At 39.5% G+C, this 19,816-nt stretch overlaps 1 protein-coding gene across 17 annotated transcripts in view; it reads right to left on the minus strand.

The window, feature by feature from the left end:
- The window catches only part of tbc1d5 (TBC1 domain family, member 5), a 519,702-nt gene that overhangs the window by 307,479 nt on the left and 192,407 nt on the right, over positions 1-19,816 (minus strand). For 4 of the 17 annotated variants that reach the window (XM_043690206.1, XM_043690190.1, XM_043690205.1 and 1 more), the window contains exon 1: positions 7,479-7,514. The exons of 11 other annotated variants lie outside the window; for them this stretch is intronic. In XM_043690206.1, the coding sequence (XP_043546141.1) occupies positions 7,479-7,499 (21 nt within the window). In that variant the 5' untranslated portion in view covers positions 7,500-7,514. Of the gene's footprint in view, positions 1-7,478; positions 7,515-16,994; positions 17,081-19,816 lie in introns of those variants that run through there. 2 more of the 17 variants (XM_043690202.1, XM_043690197.1) reach the window with 2 other exon arrangements.

The following is a 19,816-nucleotide window of genomic DNA, read 5'->3' on the forward strand; positions in this document are numbered from 1 at the left end:
AACATTTAAGAGGCATTTGGATGGGTATATGAATAGGAAGGGTTTGGAGGGATATGGGCCGGGTGCTGGCAGGTGGGACTAGATTGGGATGGGATATCTGGTCGGCATGGACGGGTTGGACCAAAGGGTCTGTTTCCATGGTGTACATCTCTATGACTCTATATAGGAAGGTTAAGTGAATAGGCCGCAGAAAGACAGATGGATTACAATATCGGGAACTGTGAAATTATTAACTTTTATTGGATGAATAGAAAAGCAGAATATTTTTAAAAGGCATGAAACTTGTAAATGTTGATGTTCAGCGAATCTTGGTTGCCCTCATCCATATAACACAGAAAATTAACATGCAAGTACAATAACCAACTTGGAAATCAAGGGGCATTCTGGTCTTTCCTGCCAGTGGCTAAGAATACAATAATACAGAGGCCTTGCTACAATTGTGGGGGGCTTTGATCATACCTGGGAGGATGGTATATAGTTTCGGCCTCCATATTTAAGGAAAGATATACTTGCTTTGGAGGTAGTATTGCAAATGTTCATGAGATTACACCTTGTGATGAGAGGATCAACCTACGATAGGAAGGTGAGGAAACTAGGCCTATATTCCCTGGAGTTTAGAAGGATGAGGAGTGATCTCATTGAAACATACAAGATTCTTATGAGGTTTGACATGCTAGACATTGAGAAACTACTTCCACCAGCAAGGAAAACTAGAATGTGAGGCAGTCCTGTCTACCAACATCATGTTCGACAGTCAAGCGATGAAATCCTACCACTATATCTTAACATTAAAATGGCCAGACAGCTCAATATACTGCAAGTTTTTGTAGAGTATTTGTACACTTCATGCAGCATTTGAGTCACATTTAAAAGTTGCATCAAGATTAGTATAAATACAATTTCAGAGAAAATTTTTAAATTTCATAGTTGATTCCATTATGTACAAATATACTGAAGAACATTTCCTCCAGGGAAAGAATTACCTCTTGAAGGAAAGTCAAACAAGAAAATCACAGAAGAAAATTGCATTTCATTTCATCTGAAAATTTTCCTCAGTGACACTGTCCAAATAAGATTTCAAACCTAAAAATAATTAAAAGCATCTGCCCCATAATAGCATTCTTTTAAGTGTTCAAACAGTTTTATTAATATCTTTCCTTGAAACTCAACCTTGATGCTTACATTTGTCAACTTCCCAGATTTAGATTTTCTCAGTTTCAGACCATGGCTGACATATTTCACATCATTTGTAGAATTTTGCCCCTTAGTTGTAATCACTAAGATTCCCATGCTTCAGCCTCTTTTAATTTAATTTCTCTACTACTTTCCTCTTAATTATTTTACATTTCATCTCATTTTTAACCCATTCAGAATTCATCACTTTTGCAAACACTGAAATGAATATTTGTTCAGTATATGAATCCTACCCAAATTGTTATCTTCCATTGGAAATGCATTAAAGTCTGTTTCACTACTCAATGAAATCATGGTTGATCTGATGACCTACAACTCCACTTTCCTGCCTTTACCCTCGATTTGATTTCTGATTAAAAAATCTAACTCAGCCCCAAATATTCTTAACAATTCAACTTGATGGCTCTCCACATATTCACTATCCTGAGTGGAAAAAATATCCTACCGCCCCTATCTTAAACGTGAGATTCTTTACTCAGATTAGGCCCTCTGGTTCTTGACTCTTCCACAAGGGGCAACATCCTGTCAAGCCTCAAAGAATTCTGCAAGTTTTCTTAAGGTATCCTCTCAATCTTTTAAACTCCAATGAGTATAGACCCAACTGACTCAATCTATCATGAGAAAAGCACTCCTTTCCCAGGATGAACCTAGAGAACCTTTTGTGGACTGTCTCTAATGTCAGTAGATAATTCCTTAGATAAGAGGACCAAAACGATTCACCATATTCTAGGTTTGGTCTGACCAGTGCCTTGGATAGTTTTAGCTAGATTTCCCTATTTTTATTTTTCATTCATTTTGAAATAAAGGCCAACATTCCATTTGCCTTCTCTATTACTCACTGAAGTTCAAAGGGAAATCATTTGCGATTCATGCATGAGGACTGCCAAATCCCTCTGTGCTGCAATTTTCTCTATTTAAATAATATTCAGCTCCTCTAATCTGCCTGCCAAAGTGCATGACATCACATTTCCCTACATATTCCATCTGCTTAGTCTTTGCCTATTTTCTTATCTATCTACATCTCTCTGTAGACTGTGTCATCCTCACCATTTACCTTAGTTTGTATCAAATTTGGTGACAGCACATTCATTTTTCTCATCCAAGTCACTGATATATATTGTAGGTAATACGGCTGCCAGCACTGATCCCTGTGGCACGTCACCACTGACAGGTTGCCATCCTGAAAATGCTCCCAATATTCTAATTAGTTCATCCTCTATCCATGCTAAAATACTAACCCCAATACCTTGAGCACTTATCGTATTAAGTAGCCTTATGTGCACTACCTTACTGAATGCCTTTGAAAAGCCAAATATATTATAAGTACTGGTTCCCTTTACCTTTTCAATTCATTATCTCAAAAGAATTCTAACAAATTTGTCGAGCGTGATTCCCCCTTCTTGAAGCCATGATAACTTGTCTTGACCATATTATGTATTTCTACACTCTGCTAATACATTCTAATACATGGAAAGGAAGAGAAAAGTCAAAGTGAACACTGGCACCTTAGAGGAGACGGCGAGGGAAATAATAATGGGGAACCAGGAGGAGGAGTTGAATAAATACTTTGCTCCATTCTTTACAGTAGAAGACACGAATAGCAATCAAAATTACTTAATATTCAAAGGGCAAAAGGAAGAGAGGAAATAAACACAATAACTATAAGTAGAGAAACAAGAGTTGGGACTAAAAGCCAATACGCCACTTGGAGATGATGAGATGCATCCCAGCGTATTAAAAGCAGCTAGAGATAGTGGATGCTCTGGGAGTAATCTTTCAGGAACACTCATATTCTGGAAAAGTTTCCAGAGGATTAGAAAACTGGCAATTCGAGTAACTATAGGCTAGTTAGCTTAACATTTGTATTTAGGAAAATTTTACTTTATAATAAAAGGACACAATAGAAACATAAAATATTTAGAGAATTTAGAAATATAAAATATGATCAAGCAGAGTCAGCATGGATTAATGAAGTTGAAATCAAGCCTGACAAATTACTAAAATTCTTTGAGGAAATAACAAGCAGGAAGCAATAATTTCAACATATGTGGATTTTCAGAAAGCATTTGATAAGGATTTATACATTAGGCTACTTAATAAAATAACAGCCCATGGTACTGGAGGTAGTATATTAGCACAGACAGAGCACTGACTCACAAATGGAGGATAGGCAATTGGTTTAAGGGGGGCATTTTCAGAATGGCAACCAAAAACTAGTGGAATTTCACAAGCATCAGTACTGGGATCATAATTATTTCCAAAATATTAATGACTTAGTTGAGGAAAGTGAATATCCTATTGCCAAATTTATAGATGACACAAAATAGGTGGAAATCAAGTGGTAAGGAAGACAAATAGTCTGCAGAGGATTATAGATATGTTAAGTTGGCAAAAACTTTCACAGATTATACACCATCTGCCAAGTGTAATGCTGTGCACTTTGCAAGTAGAATAGAGAACATCAATATTATTTAAATGGAGAAAGACTTCAGAAAGCTATGAAACAGAGGAATTTTGAAGTTTTCGTCCATGAATTACAAAAAGTTGTATCCAAGACCAGCAGGTAATATGTAAAGCAAATAGAATATTGGCCTTTACATCAAAGGGAATGTAAAATTGGGTTGCTTGGCTTAAACTATACAAAACACTAATCAGACCATAGCTGGAATACTGTGGACAGCTTTATGCCCCTTTTGTAAGGAACCATATACTGTACAGACATTGGAGGCAGTATACAGAGGGTTCACGAGGCTGATACTTGATATCAAGGACTGTCTTATGAGGAGAGGTTGAGCCTGTACCCGTTGAAATTGGTAAGTATAAAAGGTGACCTTACTGAAACATAAAAAGCGCTTAGGAGACTTGAAGATTGTTACCCCTTCGAGGGGAGTCGAGGATGAGGCATAATCTCAGATTAAGGGACTACATATTTACACAAAGATGGGAAAAGTTTCTTCTCCTGGAGGGTAGAATCATTCTGAAGGGTCACTGGACCAGAAATGTTAACTCTGCTTTTCTCCACAGAACCTGCCAGACTTGTTGAGTTTTCACAGCAATCTTTGTTTTTGATTCTGATTTCCAGCACCTGCAGTTTTTTGGGGTTTTTATTGTTCAGCATTGTCTCAATTTTATGATTTTTTTTGGATGGGCAAAACTAGTAAGGCCAATATTTATTGCCTAGTCCTAGCTGCCCTCAAAAGGTGAAGAAGTGAACCACCTCAATCCTTCTGGTGCATGGACATTCACAACCTTTTTTTTGTTGCAATCTGATACAATTCAGTGGCTTGCTAAGCAAGCCAAATACAGAACAACCTCAGTTATCAGAACATCAATTATCCAAATTTCGGATTATCCAAACAAGATCTCAAGGTCCCAGTATGGCTTCCTTTGTTTACGAACAGATCAGTTATCCGAACAATCAGATAGCCAAACAAAATACTCTCTGCCCATCTCGTTCGGATAATCAAAGCTGTTCTGTTATGTACGTAGGATTGTAAGAGACTATCTGCTTCCCATACGCAAATAAAACAAACTCACCAAGATACCTCATGTGGAAATGCTAAACAAGTTCAGGACAAAGTGAACAGTGTTTGTTATCAGTTTCTGACGGTATATCTATGCCATCCCTATAAAAATCAAAGTGCACTTAATTTCGCTGCTATCTCAGTTTAGCTAGCACTGAACTAATGCCTTTTTGTTATCCTAAATTTAATTATTCTACAAACTCACAATCTATCCTCAATAATCTTGAAATCATTCAAAGTTCCACTGCTTGAGACTTAAACTGCAGTGAAGTACCATTCCTGTAACACCCATGTTTATTGACCTACTTAACTCCCAGGAAAAAGTGAGGACTGCACTGAAGGGCATTGTTGACGTGGGAGGGGTAATTGCGGGCCTTAAAGTAGAAGGCCATCTGGGATGTTCTGGAATGTAATTAATCCTTCTGGGTGCAGATGTGACAGGGGTGGGTGAGTTGGGAAGAAGAGATAGCATTTTTACAGGACGGGATGTTGAGAGGAAGTGAAGTCCAGGTAGCTGTAGGAGTTGGTGGGCTTGAAGTAGATGGCCGTGTCGAGTCAGTCGCGGAGTGGAGATGGAGAGATGGGGGGTGGGGTGGGATCCCAAATGGTCCAGGTAAACTCGAGGTGGTGGAAGCTGTTTGTGAATTTGACAAACTGTTCAACCTCCTCGTGTTAACTCAAGGCAACGGCAATAGAGTCAGTCATCGATGTAGCGGAGGAAAAGGTAGGGAATGATGCTGGTGTAACTGCGGAAGATGGACTGTTCCACATACCTGACAAAGAGGCAGGCATAGCTGGGGCCTATGCGAATTCTCATGGCTACCCCTTTAGGCCTGGAGGAAGTGGGAGGATTTGAAGGAAAAATTGTTGAGGGACAGTACCAATTCACCAAGTGTCTCGGTGGAAGGGTATTAGTTGGGTCAGTGGGAGAGGGAGAAACGGAGGGCTTGAAGGCCTTCGTTATGGCGGATGGACACGTACAGAGACCAGATGTCTGTAGTGAGGATGAGGCATTGGGGCCAGGCAAATGAAACTCATGGAGGTGGTGGAGGGCATAGGTGGCATCTCCAATATATGTGGGGAAATCCTAGACCTAGGGGGATAGGAATGATGTCATGGTGTGTAGAGATAGGTTCGGTGGGGCAGGAGCAGGTAGAAACGATGGGTCGATCGGGGCAGTCAGGTTTGTGAATTTTGATAAGTACTGCAAACCCGACTCCCACAGCTAACTGGACTACATCTCCTCCCAACTACCCTCCTATAAAAAATGCTATCTCTTACTCCCAAATCCTCTGCCTCCACTGCATCTACTCCCAGGAGGATCATTTCCAATCCAGAACACCCCAGATAGCCTCTTACTTCAAGGACCACAATTTCCCCTCCCACCTGGTCAACGATGCCCTCTCGTGTATCTCCTCCACTTTCTGCACCTTCACCCTTGAACCGCACCCCTCCAACTGCAACAAGGATAGAACCCTTCTGATCCTCATCTTCCACCCCGCCGATCTCTGGATACAACACATTAATTCCCCCACCTACAATCAGACCATACCAGCAGAGATACATTTCCCTCCCCACTCTTTCAGCATTCTGCAGAGACTACACCCTCCGTGACTACTTCATTATGTCCACGCTCCCCACCAACCCACCCTCAACTCCCAGCATCTTCCCTTGCCACTACAAGAGGTGTAAAACCTGCCCACACCTCCCCCCTCATCTCCATCCAAGGCCCCAAAGGATTCTTCCACATTTGGCAGGGATTTTTCTGCACATCCAAACACCTCATCTACTGTGTCTGTTGCTCTTGATATGGTTGCCTCTATGCTGGGGAGATAGGACGCCAATTTGCGGAATGTTTCAGAGGACATCTCCGGGACAGACACACTAAACAACCCTACGGATGACCACTTCAACTCTGCCAAGGACATGCAAGCCGTGGGCCTCCTCCACTGCCAAATCCTAGCCACCCAAAGACTTGACAAAGAAAACCTCATCTTCCATCTTGGGACCCTCCAACAACACGGAATCAACATTGATTTCACCAGTTTCCTAATCTCCTTTCCTAACCCTCCAACTTGGCACCACCCTCTTGAACTGTCCTACCTGTTCATCTTCCTTCTACCTATCTATTCTACCCTCCACTCTGACCTATCACCCCACATCTTCATCGACCTATCGCATTCCCAGCTACCTTCCATCCAGCCCCACCCCTCTCCCATTTATCTCTCAGCCCCCTTGGGGCCCATCCGCCACATTCTTGATGAAGAGCTTGAAACCTCAACTCTCCTGCTCCTTGGATGCTGCTGTACTTTTCCAACACCACACTTTTTGACTACTTAACTCCCAGTCGAAGAAACTCTACTTTATAATCTTTACCCTTGTCTTTAATACCCTCCAATAACTCATTCCTCCCTACCTCCATAATCTCACATAGCCTTACAACTCTCCGTGATATCTGTCTCCTCTCATTCTGCTCCCATGGCCATTCCTTTTTATCACTCCATCATTGACGGCTCTGCATTCAGTGTCCTATACCCAGAGCTCTGGAATACCCTGCATAAACCTTTCCATCTCTCCAGTTTGACTTCTCCCTTTAAGAAACTCCTTAAAAACCCTTTGACCAAAGGCTTAGTTATCAGATATGTCATCTACTGGACAATGAGTACTTCACTTTAGGTTGCTCCTGAGAAGTGTTTTATGATATTTAATGACATTAAAGGTGCTACTTAACTATAAATTGTTGCTGTACACTTTGCAAACCTCAATAAGGGAGTTGATCATCCACTTCCGTTCATTTTCTGTTATCTGGTCAATCCATAGGAAAAATAACCCAATAAAAAACTATACACAAAAAATGCAATATAAAATAAAGGGTTAGAAAAAAGTTAAAAAACTGACAGTAAATTATAACGCTGTAAGATCATCACAGTTGATTCCCACTTGCAACAATTTACTCCTATTTTATTTGGTTTTAATTCCAACAATAATTGACAGCCTTGTGGAAACAAAGTGGCAAAAGTATTCCTCACAAAGGTATGATGGAAGAAAATGTTGGGATCATACACACATGGAAGATTGTTTATTCAGCCAAGACGTTCAAAAAGCGACATATCTTATGGTGTCAGTATCTGAATCTAACAATTGTAATACATTCCTTTTTCAGTTGTAGAGAATTTTTTTCAATTAATTTAAATGTCAACGAATAAGTCTATGAACATAAAAATATACTACTTTTAACAAAGGAATCTAGAAAATCATTTATGCAAAAATAACAGCATCTACCGATAAAACTGAAATACTACCCCGCTAGAGAGCATAACTGATGTCCTTTAAAGGCAAAGTCGAGTATAAGTCAGCTATTTTTATATTGCACAAAGAGCCTTCTGTAACACAACTCGAGTCTTAAAACATAAAGAAAAAGATGTGCATTTATGTCAAGCTATCCATGATCACTGGAGTTCCTAAAGCATTCGACAGTCAATTAATTACTTTGGAAGTGCAAGCATTGTTATAATGAAGGAAACACAGCAACCAGACCATCCAAATCCATATTCAAATGCAGGAAGAGGTCAACATGTAGGCATGGCCTAAGAAGTGGCAAATAACATTCGCACCACACATGTGCCAAGCAATGACCATCTCCAACAAGAGATATTCCCTTAAAATTAAATGCACACTGACTTCAAATGCACGACTTTCACTGAATTCCCCACTATTAGCAGCATGAGTATTAATATTGGCCAAAAACAAAACTGGACTAGCTACATAAATATGTTGGCAAAAAAAGCAGATTAGAAGTTGGAAATTCTATTGGGAGTAATTCATCCCTTCTTCCCAGTATGTGTCCACCATCTACAAGATACAAGGCATGAATGTGTTGAATATTCTCCACTTAAGTAAGTACAGCTCTTGGAAAACTCAAGAAGCTTGACACGATCCAATATAAACCACCTTATTTAACTCGCATCCCATCTAACAGCTTCAATGTTCACTGCCTCCATCACTGAGCAGTTGTAACGGTGTGTTAAGATGAAGATGCACTTGAACAACTCACCAAGGCTCCTTCAAAAGCACCTTCCCAATCTGTGACTTCTACAAGTTAGCAGAGTAAGCACAGCAAATGCATGCAACCTATGTTACCTCCTCTCCAAACCACAGATCACTATGACTATATTATCATTCCTAGTCAAAATTCTGGAATATCTCCCTCAAAGCACTGTCGGTATACTTATACTATTGAATTGCAGTAGTTAAAGAAGACTGCTCACTATCACTTCCTCAAAGGCATGTAGAGAAAAGCATTAAATGCTGACTTAGCCAGTGACACCCAATCCCAAAAATGAATCTTTAAGAACTATAATAGTAGCGTCAGTCAAGGGATAAACATTGGCCTGTACACAGAACTCTGCTGCTCTTTTTCAATCAGGGCTTTGGAACCATTTGTGTTTATTAGCAGGGGTTTATAATACCTTGCATTAAAGTAACATCCTAAGAATGGAGCCTTCACACAGGACAGGAGGGTCGACGTGGATTATGTATTCAAATCTCCAGGGTGAGTTCAAACCCATTCAGAGACAAGTGGCAGAGCTAAGTTGTACCTTATGCCAATGTCAACATTCAATGTAGAAAAGCTAACTACTAATGCCACACAGGCAGAGAGAGAGATCTAGGAAGGTTATTGCTAAACCTGAGTGTGTGTAGAAAAATATTTAAAAGGATGTTGGCAGCACTGGAAGACTTGAGTTAAAGAGACAGGATGAATGGATTGGGGGATTTTCCCCTGGGGGTTTGGATGTGGGGAGAGAGTGAGAGCGGGAGAAAAGATACCACAGAGCTGTTTGGAAGGTAGCTCCAGGATTTGATTAAGTATTAATGAAGGAACAGTTCCAAGTCAGGATGGTATGCAGCTTGGAGAGTAACCTCTAGGTAGCTGTCCCCATGCGTGTGCTGCCCTTGTTGTTCTATGATGGTAGAGGTCATGGGTTTGAAGTCACATGCTTGTAAGGTATTGTTAAGGAAGCCTTGATGAGTTGCTGCAGTATATCTTAAAGATTGTACATACTGCTGCCACTGTGCTCTGATGGTAGGAGGAGTGAACATGGTCATAGAATACACTTTTTCAATGCATTGGTTCTTTCAGTTGTCCAGGAACAAGGTAAACAATTTCTTCTCATTTGTCTGAAATGGGTAACACTTATTTTTTTTTTACCCTAGTCCTAGTCTCTCTCCCAGGAAAGGATAACATTCTTTCAGCATCACCCTGTCATTTTTCCTCAGGATCTACATGTTTTAATAAGATAACTTCTCATTTTTCTAAATTCCAATGGATGCAAGCCCAGCCTGTCCAATTTTTCCTAATTACATCACCCCTCAATCCCAGCTATCAATCAAGTGAATCTTCTCTGAACTGCTTCTAACAAATTCATATTTTAAAAACAGTATTCCAGAGTGATCTCACTGAAGGTCATACAAACATGCCTCCTTTTAGATTCCATTCCTCTCGTAGTAAACAAGAGTATTTCATTCGACTTATTAATGATTTACTCCATTTGTGTAGCATTTTTGTGATTTATGAACTAGGCCATCCTGATTCTTCTGTTCAAAACAGTTACACAATCTCTTTCTATTTAAATAATACATGCTGCTTTTTATTCTTCCTGCCAAACAGAACAAGTTTACATTTGTTCACAATGTGTTCCATCTGCTAAATTTTCACCTACTCACTTAATTTTTCTATTATACCCTCTTCATAACTTACCTTCCTACTGTCTATATGACATCAGCAAATTTGGCTACCATACAATTTATTTTTTTCTCTCTCAGAGTTTTAAGTTAGGGGTGATGTCCATCTGGATTACAGGGTTCACTCATTAGTTGGTCGATGTAGGAGGGGGCATTTCCTCCAACATTGGAAATGAACAGTATTAAGCTTCAGTGGATATAATTGAAGACTCACTTTGCAGAGAACTAAAAATCACACAATGCAAGGTTATAGTCCAACAGGTTTATTTGGAAGAACAAGCTTTCGGAGCAGGATCATAGGACACAGAATTTATAGTAAAAGACCAAACTGATGCGATGCATTGAACAAGCCTAGATTGCTGTTACCAAAAGAGAAAATGCTGGAAAATCTCAGCACGTCTGGCAGCATCTAAGGAGAGAAAAGAGCTGACGTTTCGAGTCTAACTGACCCTTTGTCAAAGCTAAAAAAAAAGGGAGAAATAGGCTGAGAGAATAAGAGTCAAGGCTCCAAAAGCAAAGGTAGCAATAAAGAGGTGATAATGACAGTGCATAGAGAGATTATAGGGAGATTAGATTACTTACAGTGTGGAAACAGGCCTTCGGCCCAACAAGTCTACACCGACTCGCCAAAGCGCAACCCACCCAGACCCATTCCCCTATATTTACCCCTTCACCTAAGACTATGGGCAATTTAGCATGGCCAATTCACCTAATCTGCACATTTTTGGATTGTGGGAGGAAACCAGAGCACCCGGAGGAAACCCACGCAGACACAGGGAGAATGTGCAAATTCCACAGAGAGTCGCCTGAGGCGGGAATTGAACCCGGGTCTCTGGCGCTGTGAGGCAGCAGTGCTTACCACTGTGCCACCGTGCCACCCATTAGGAGCTGTGAATGACCAAGGCTGAAGCCAGTGCTATGTGACAAAATATGTGGGGGATGGGTGAAGCAGAGACAAAATGGAAAACAGGGGAGAAGGGGGGGGGAAGAGGAGAGGAAAAAGATGATAAGAGAGTGGAGACCAATAGAAAGAGAGACGATCAAGAAATATAAATACCTACCTATTTCTCCCTTTTTTTTAGCTTTGACAAAGGGTCAGTTAGACTCGAAACGTCAGCTCTTTTCTCTCCTTACAGATGCTGCCAGGCCTGCTGAGATTTTCCAGCTTTTCTCTTTTGATTTCAGATTCCAGTATCCGCAGTAATTTGCTTTTATCTAGATTGCTGTTAAGTCTTTAATCACTTAGAATAGAGTTGCAGGTCTTGATTCATTCATACATAAATCCCAGAACGTCTTTCAAATCACATTTCTGAGATAACTTGAGGCTTTATTAAAGAAAGATGATATCTCAGCTCAGACAATGCATTAAAGGTGTGAGGTTAGAGTCTGTCTGTATCTTCAGGCAGTCTGCCTGTATTCCTGATGAAGGGCTTTTGCCCGAAACATCGATTTTCCTGCTCCTCGGTTCTATTTCCAAAGTAGGAATTGATAAATTCACCTCATAGACTTATATGCGCGCGTGTGTGTTTGAGAGGGAGTGCAAGAGTGTGTGCGTGCTTGATAGAGTGTGTACGCCAGTGTGACTGAGTTTATGCCTGTGAGCTGAACTGTTTGAGCTGAGACTGTTTTTATATTCTAAATGATTAAAGATGTAACAGCAATCTCAGTTTACTCAATCCATCACATCAGTGGTATGACACTTTGATCTTTCACTATAAATTCTGTGTCCTATGATCCTACCTCATTAGCTACCTGACAAAGAAGCAGCGCTCAGTAAGCTTGTACTTCCAAATAAACCTGTTGGATTGTAACCTGGTGTGTGATTTTTAACTTTGTCCACCCCAGTCCAACTCTGGCACTTGCACAGCTTTGCAGAGAATGTCATTTTCTGTGAAAAGAAGCAGCTCCTCCAGCGAAATAAATTCGTGAAACAAATTCTCTGACTTGGTTGAAAAGACAAAATGCAAATAGTTGATGACCCAGTAATGACCCCTATGGCACTGCAGTTGTTAAATCTTTCCTGTTAGCTAATCAAACTTATATTCTTGCTATTAAGTTAAACGCACACCCGAATCACTTATTTTGCGCAGAAACCTTTGATGCGGAAATTTGTGAAAGGTATAGTTTCTTCAACTCATAATCTCTAAGCCAAACAAAATCTCAAGAGTAGGATGTAAAAGAAGTCAATTGAGTGTCATTACTTTTAGAAACTGCAGTATCCCATTTTTTTACAATTTGGACTTCTATCTCTTCCTCAAATTGGACCTAAAAATGAATTCTACTATTATTCCTGAAACATGTGACACAGGCCCAGCGGAGCAGTAGCTTCCAAACAAATAACACAGTTTTGTTTTATAATTCTGCGAGAAAAAAGCATGTGGAGGCAATAGCCTACTGGTGCTTTGCTGGATTATTAATCCTGAGACCCAGCTAGGGCTGGGTTCGAATCCTGCTAAAACAGATGGTAGAATTTGAATTCAGTGGCAACCTGGAATTAAGAGGGAAATTGCAGCCTTTGTCAGGAAAGGCCCATCTGGTTCACTAATGCCCTTTAGGGAAAGAAGTTGCCATGCATTTTTATGGGTGGCACAGTGGCTAGCACTGCTGCCTCACAGCACCAGGGTCCTGGGTTCGATTTCTGTCGGTCTGTGTGGAGATGGACATTCTTCCTGTGTCTGCGTGGAGTTTCCTCCGGCTGCTCCAGTTTCCTTCCACAATCCAAAGATGTGCAGGTCAGGTGAATTGGCCATGCTAAATTGCCCACAGAGTTGGGGTAAATATAGGGTAGGGGAATGGATTTGGGTGGTGGGTCCCTCTTCAGAGGGGCGGTTTGGACTTGTTGGGCCGAAGAGCCTGTTTCCACACTGTAGAGAATCTAATCTAAAAAAAAAAGGTGGGTCCAAATGCTCAAAAACCATAATAATCATTCATTCAGATTGTAAGAATTTATTAACAATTGTGTGTGCTTTATTTGTTTTAAGCTATGGGATTGAAGAAATAATTTCTAGAATCCAGCCATAATTGTCATTAAAACTCACATTAAAATAATCAGTGATAAGTAAAATAATGTCCGAGTAACTTACAAAAATAAACATTTATCGCTAATGCTTCATAATTATAATTCAATGTTGAACTAAAACTAATAATTTATGTTCTTGGGTATAAGTTGTTATATCTACCTCAAGAAACTTCATCAACTTTACCTACATTAGAAGACACCGCGGGCGAGACAAGGCCCGACCTGGAGGCAGTTGTGGGGGAGGCGAGGACCTTGCAGACTGGAAGCGAGGCGTCAACCTTTGAAGCCCAGCGTGTTCTAGAGGCAAGGTGCTGGTTTGGACTTGGTGAGAAGATCTGTGATTCGAGTACTTTTAAAAACCTTTTTATTTTTATGCTGGACTATTATTAATTATTCTTTCAATTCTGTAACAAATACTTAAGTATCTGTACCGAGGTATCCTGTACTTAAGATGGCACCATAGCAGCAACATTGCAAATGCATGTGATGATCAAGCTAATTCAATTTATGCAGATTCAATATTTGGAATAGATACTTAAGAAATGTCCATTCTCTATGTAAACCATTTACAAATTCTAAAAAATTAAAATTCATATTAAGTCAGCAATTTTAACAGGTGGGCAAGATCTTATTTTAGCATATGGCTTTAGCTTTAAATGAGCTGTCAGTATGGTAAACATCTGATTGCATACAACTTCCTGCAGTGCAGTGTTGAGTTTTGATTTAAGTGTTCAATCAGTCATGATCATATTGAATAGTGAGGCTGAATAATCCACTCCTTTTCTTGATATATAGTTTTTTTTTTAAATAGTAATTTATTGTCACTTGTATTTTTACAAAAAAAATACAGAAGTGCTTACATTAAAACACAGAAATCATATATTTATAAAAAATAAGACAAAGTCCACCTTTGTTCAATTCACGGCTCATGAGTTCCCAAGGTTGAGCAAAAGGTCGTGGAATCACATTCGCTACTGTTGCAGAAAGCAGATATCGAAGTGACCAAATTGCGGGCTAGACGACCATGTTGCCAAAGACGCCGCCTCAAGAACACACTTCATCGCCAAAGCCACCGTTCAAGCAGACCACCATGTCGGGCCATTGGAACCCTGAAGATGCCGCAGAAGATACCTCAAGGAGTACCAGGCCGAGCCCATGTCATCACCAAAGATGCTGTTGACCCAGGCTGTTGATCACAAGGACCTCGAGTCCCTGCTTCCATGTCCCCTTTTGCCAGATGTCCTCTTACTTCTTTGTCTACAATGAATTCTAGAACAGTGGGCTGCACATCAGTGAGTGAGGCTATGAACCGCAAGGCCAGAGTGCTTCAGTGCAGAGGGAATATGCAGGAATAGCGGGTAATTAGGTGCAAGGTATTAATGAGAATGCAACTAGGATATTGAATATAATTTTGGTCCCCTTAGTTAGGGAACGTCCATGCTTTGGAAGGAGCTCAGAAGAGCATCACTGGATTGATTCCGGAAAAGAAATATTGAACAGTTGATGCCAATACTCTGTGGTATTTAGAAGAATGAAAGGAGATCTAATTGAGGCAAATGAAATGCTAAAGGAGATTGACAAAGTAGATGTAAAAGGGATGTTTCCTCATACTGGGCAATCTACAATGAGAGATCATAGTTTAGGATAAGGGGAAACAGATGTATATCAAATGAGAAGAAATTACAAAGAAGAAACACTGGAGGAATTAAGGAAATTATTCTCTGTGCAATCTGACCTCATTTTTGATTTGGACAAGCTTAATGACAGCAATTTTTCCAAACAGCTGGATTAGTTTTGCGACGTCTTCCACAGTAGAACCATTCTGTGGTAGATCAGTGATATGAACCACATGCCTCTTCATTTCCTGAATCAGTTGTGCTTTTCCTGTTTCCATACTTTGCTCAGGATCAGTCCTCCTCCCATTAATAATGACCAATATGATCTCCTCAAAAACAGATCTCTGACTCTATCATGCTCACCAACTATAGTCCCTCTCTGCACTGCAAAATTCAACCAAATGTTCTCACTTCTACTGTAAGTTCTTCCAGTCCAACTTCCACTCTTCTCGCAGCTGAACCAGAGACAAATGACATCCTCTGTGATACCATTGTGGATGATTCCTCCTCAGCCTATCTGCAGAATGGTTCATTTTTACAATGGAATTCTCTGTTAATTATCTTCCATTCACCACCTCTGTAGAACTTCTCTCATATGACTTCATTAGTCTTACCTGAATACAGCCAGAATTTATTCAGCAATATTGGCTTCTCTTATCTGCCCAGTCCCCAAAGAATTTATACCCCTCTCTGCTCCTTTAACTAAACATTGTCCGACAGCAGCAGATGCAAATACCAATGAGATCCCAAGTGTACACTGATGATATCAGCTTTAAAATGTCCATCATTTCCTCCAACTACCTGGTAGGCTAAAACATTGATAAATCTCCAGCATCAGTTGAAATATATCTCTGGCTATTGAGCAAAGCAAAGGAGGAAATGGCAAGGGCACTGACAATAATTTTCAATTCCTCTTTGGCTACGGGAGAGGTGCCAGAAGTCTTGAGGAAAACCATTATTCAAAAAGGGACCAGGATATAAAACAGGAAACTGTGGGCCACTCAGTCAAAACTTACCCATGAGGAAAGTATTAGAAGCATTTCTGAGTAGCAGAATTAGTCAGCACTTAGACAGACAGGGATTAATCAATATTTGTCAACATGGTTTCATTAAGGAAAAGTTATGTCTGACCAATTTGATTGAATTTTTTTGAACCAGTTGATTAGATGTGTGGATGGCAAGGCATTCAACTTTTGAAGTCCATTAACCAAGAGGTCAGTCTCTTCTTCATTATTACTTTTGTATTCAGAAATTGAAGACAAAGGGGATAAATAGAGCTATTTAGAGTTCTTCAGTGATGTTCATGAAGTTCCATCAAATACACAAATTTCAGAATGACATCTCAGACAATGCACTTAAGAGACGCAAATAAATTACTTGGGACCAGAAATAATTCCAAACATAACCTTATTTTTAGAAAATTTTATTAAAACCAACTTATAGCCAGAGCTTTGAAATCAGCATTTTCTTCCTCTAATTTGGAATCCTAAAAGTCAGAAAAGGCAAACCATATCATTTCTAATGCATCCTTGAACGAGCTTTAGTGATATTAACAATATGATATTTATTAGCGTAAGACTAGATTTGGTTTATAGATGAACAAAAACAATGATATCTTATTTACATAACTTTTAACAATTAAATGTTTCAAAGAATCATAGAATAGTTATAGTGCAGAAAGAGGCGATTTGGCCCAATGTATGCAACATATGCATTTTAACTTAGTACCAATTTCTCACCTTTTTCCTGTAACGCTGTGCATTGTTTCTATTTAAATAATCATTCAATGTCCTCTTGAATGCTTCAATTGAAATCACCTCCACCAAATCACCGAAATTGGAACACCATCCCAAATGCTAGCTACTCACTATGTGACAATAGAGTTTTTCCTCAACTTACATGCACACCTTTTGTAAAACACTTTATGTTCTCGTTGTTGTTTCTCAATCTGTGTGGGGTTTATCCTTATCCACTCTGTCCAAGGTCTTTCTCAAGGTCAAAAAGAAAACAAGATTAAATATCAAATCACTTAGGGAGATTTTAGTTTAGATAAGCAAAAACTGGAGTAAAACACTATTGTCAAGGAAGCAAGCTCGGTAGAGAGGCAGAGAGATGGAGAGGTTAGGGTCAGAATTCAAGAGTTCCGGGCCTATGCAACTGTAAGCACAACTAACAAAAGTGAAGTAATTACAATTTGGAACGCAAAGGCTGCCAGAATTAGATGGCACAGATATCTGAGAGGGTTGCACGATTGGAGGTTCACCTACGGAAGCTAACTTTTGCATACAGCACAAATAAAATACATTGGTAAAACCCTAACTGGTAATATATTACATTGCATTGGAATAAAAATAAAAACAGAAATTCACAAAGTATAATGCTCACAAAGTTTAACAGGTTCTAAGCACTACAAACCCTGAGGCTGCCTTTTACAATCTGAATTAAAATGTAAATCCTGTATGTTTTCATCCTTTTTAAAATAACTGCAGAACATGATGGTGCCACTAATGTTATGTTTGGCAGTCAATTTATCTTTAGGGAAACAACATTTTAGTTACAACATGCAGGTGACTCTACAGATTAGTCTAGTGCTCTTACACCCAAGGGATAATATCTTCCAATCCTATGGTGTACCACAAGAGACTCAATTAAAGATACTTCTGCAAATACACATGGTTTTAATGTGAAAGGAGTTTGTCAATACATTTTATCTTAATCTCAGAGATGATGCCACTTTATAATCACAAAAATGCACACAGCCAAACCAGCTGATCCATGTGTGATCAGCTCACTGTATTTTAAAACATGAAATGTATGTGGGTACCTCAGGATAAGTAGTATAAGTGAAATATAATATGGTATTGTTACTGTTTAGTGAGGTTCAGTATGAGCATACAAGGCAATACTTCAGGGAGCCTTTACCTTCTGTCATGGAGCACTTTTGTTGTAATAAAAAAACATATAATTTTGATCTACAATATGTTGAAAGGATGTCTAAAGAGTTTGATTTTTCTCAGTTTACTCACCGAGAATTGTACATCAAATCCACGGAAAATACTGACCAAATACAACTCCTTGCATGCTGTACTTATAATCACTTTTAGTAACTATATAATACAACATATTATTTAAAATCAGTTGACAAGAAGTGCAACAATTTTTTTAAATCTTAAGAACTTTTCATTCTTTTTATCCCATAACAGATTAATGCCTCTCACTTATATGAATTAAAGAATTAGTGTCAGAACTGTCATTTGGACAAATGCCCCAAAACCATAAACAGTAATTTACTTTGAAAAACTGTAAATCATCATAAATCATCCAACAAAAGTAAAACACCATGGATGTCGGAGATCCAAAATTAAATAAAAACTACTAGGGAAACTCAGCATGACTAGCAGCATCTAAGGAGAGTGAATAAAGAATTCATACTTCGAATCTGATAGGAGTTTTCTTTGGAGCTAGGAATTATAGTTTGGATACTTACCAAACTAAATTGCTTCTAAAGTCCGAAATACATCCAATTTGAAGTTAACAGAATATTGGTTCAGTTTCCATTCATTGGAACTTGCCACTTCTGGAATGACTGAACCAAAACGACACCATATTGGTATTTGCCGCGCTGGTCAAACTTAAGTCCCTGTAAAAGTCTCCAATAACAATCTTACTCTTTTTATAAAATGTTTTTTTATGAGCCATTGATTGTCGAGTGTAAGCTTAACAGAATTTATTCCATGGTATTTTTTCAGTAGACTTCACAATTTTTCGACTCAAGATAGTAGCATTCTCAACTTTCAGTCAAAAGGCTCATAACCCATTTCAGCAATTCCCATAAACCTTTTTTCAGCGCAGTTCTAAGGATATTACACACTGGTGCATGCACTGCTTTTCAGATGATAAATTAAACCAAGGCACAGTTTGGCTTTCAGGTATAAAATCATAGAATGGTTAAGGAAGGAAAGCATTCAACCAACAATGCCATTTCACTGAAGGTACATCTATTCAAGAACTGGTCAGCACGTTATCTTAACATAAACTCAAGTACAGCAGAAAACTGAGATTTAAATAGGAAGTGCTGGAAATTACTGGCAAATCTGGCAGCACTGTTGCAGACAGGAACATTGTAAATGTTTCAGACTCAATTTGGTTTCTTCAGACTGGCAGGGAAATTACCTTGATTATCTGGTCAGTACTAACCCTTGAACACTAGATGATCAAAACATTTACTGAAAATGATAGCATTACTGGATTTGTAATCATAGACAATTACAGAGGAACCTCGATTACCCAAATACCAATTATCCAAAAATCGGACTAACAGAAGGAGGTCTCGAGGTCCCAATGGAAACATTACATCAAAGACATGTTTCCAACAGTGATCGCGTCTTTTGTTTACAGTGATTAAATAGGCACCATCTCCACGTCTGCCCATCCTCTCTCTGTCCCCACACTTTCCCTGGAGATCTGCACAGGTGCGTACCCTAGACCCCACCCCGTCCCCAAAATAATCTTTCCAACATTGTCCAGTACAGGCCAAAGGTTGAACCTGTCAAAAAGTTGCAGTAAAAACTTGTGTGTGTGGCGATGTGTGTTTGTGGGTGGGTGTGGTATTTGGAGACTTACCCTACAAAGGCAGCAGCAGTCTTGTTGTTGTTGTCCAGTCCAGCTTCCCCAGAGTGGACGGAGTTGGGGTGGGGGTGGATTTGTGGGCGGGGGTGGTG

The sequence above is a fragment of the Chiloscyllium plagiosum genome, chromosome 5 (assembly GCF_004010195.1).
Source record: "Chiloscyllium plagiosum isolate BGI_BamShark_2017 chromosome 5, ASM401019v2, whole genome shotgun sequence".
Classification (NCBI taxonomy): Eukaryota; Metazoa; Chordata; class Chondrichthyes; order Orectolobiformes; family Hemiscylliidae; genus Chiloscyllium; species Chiloscyllium plagiosum.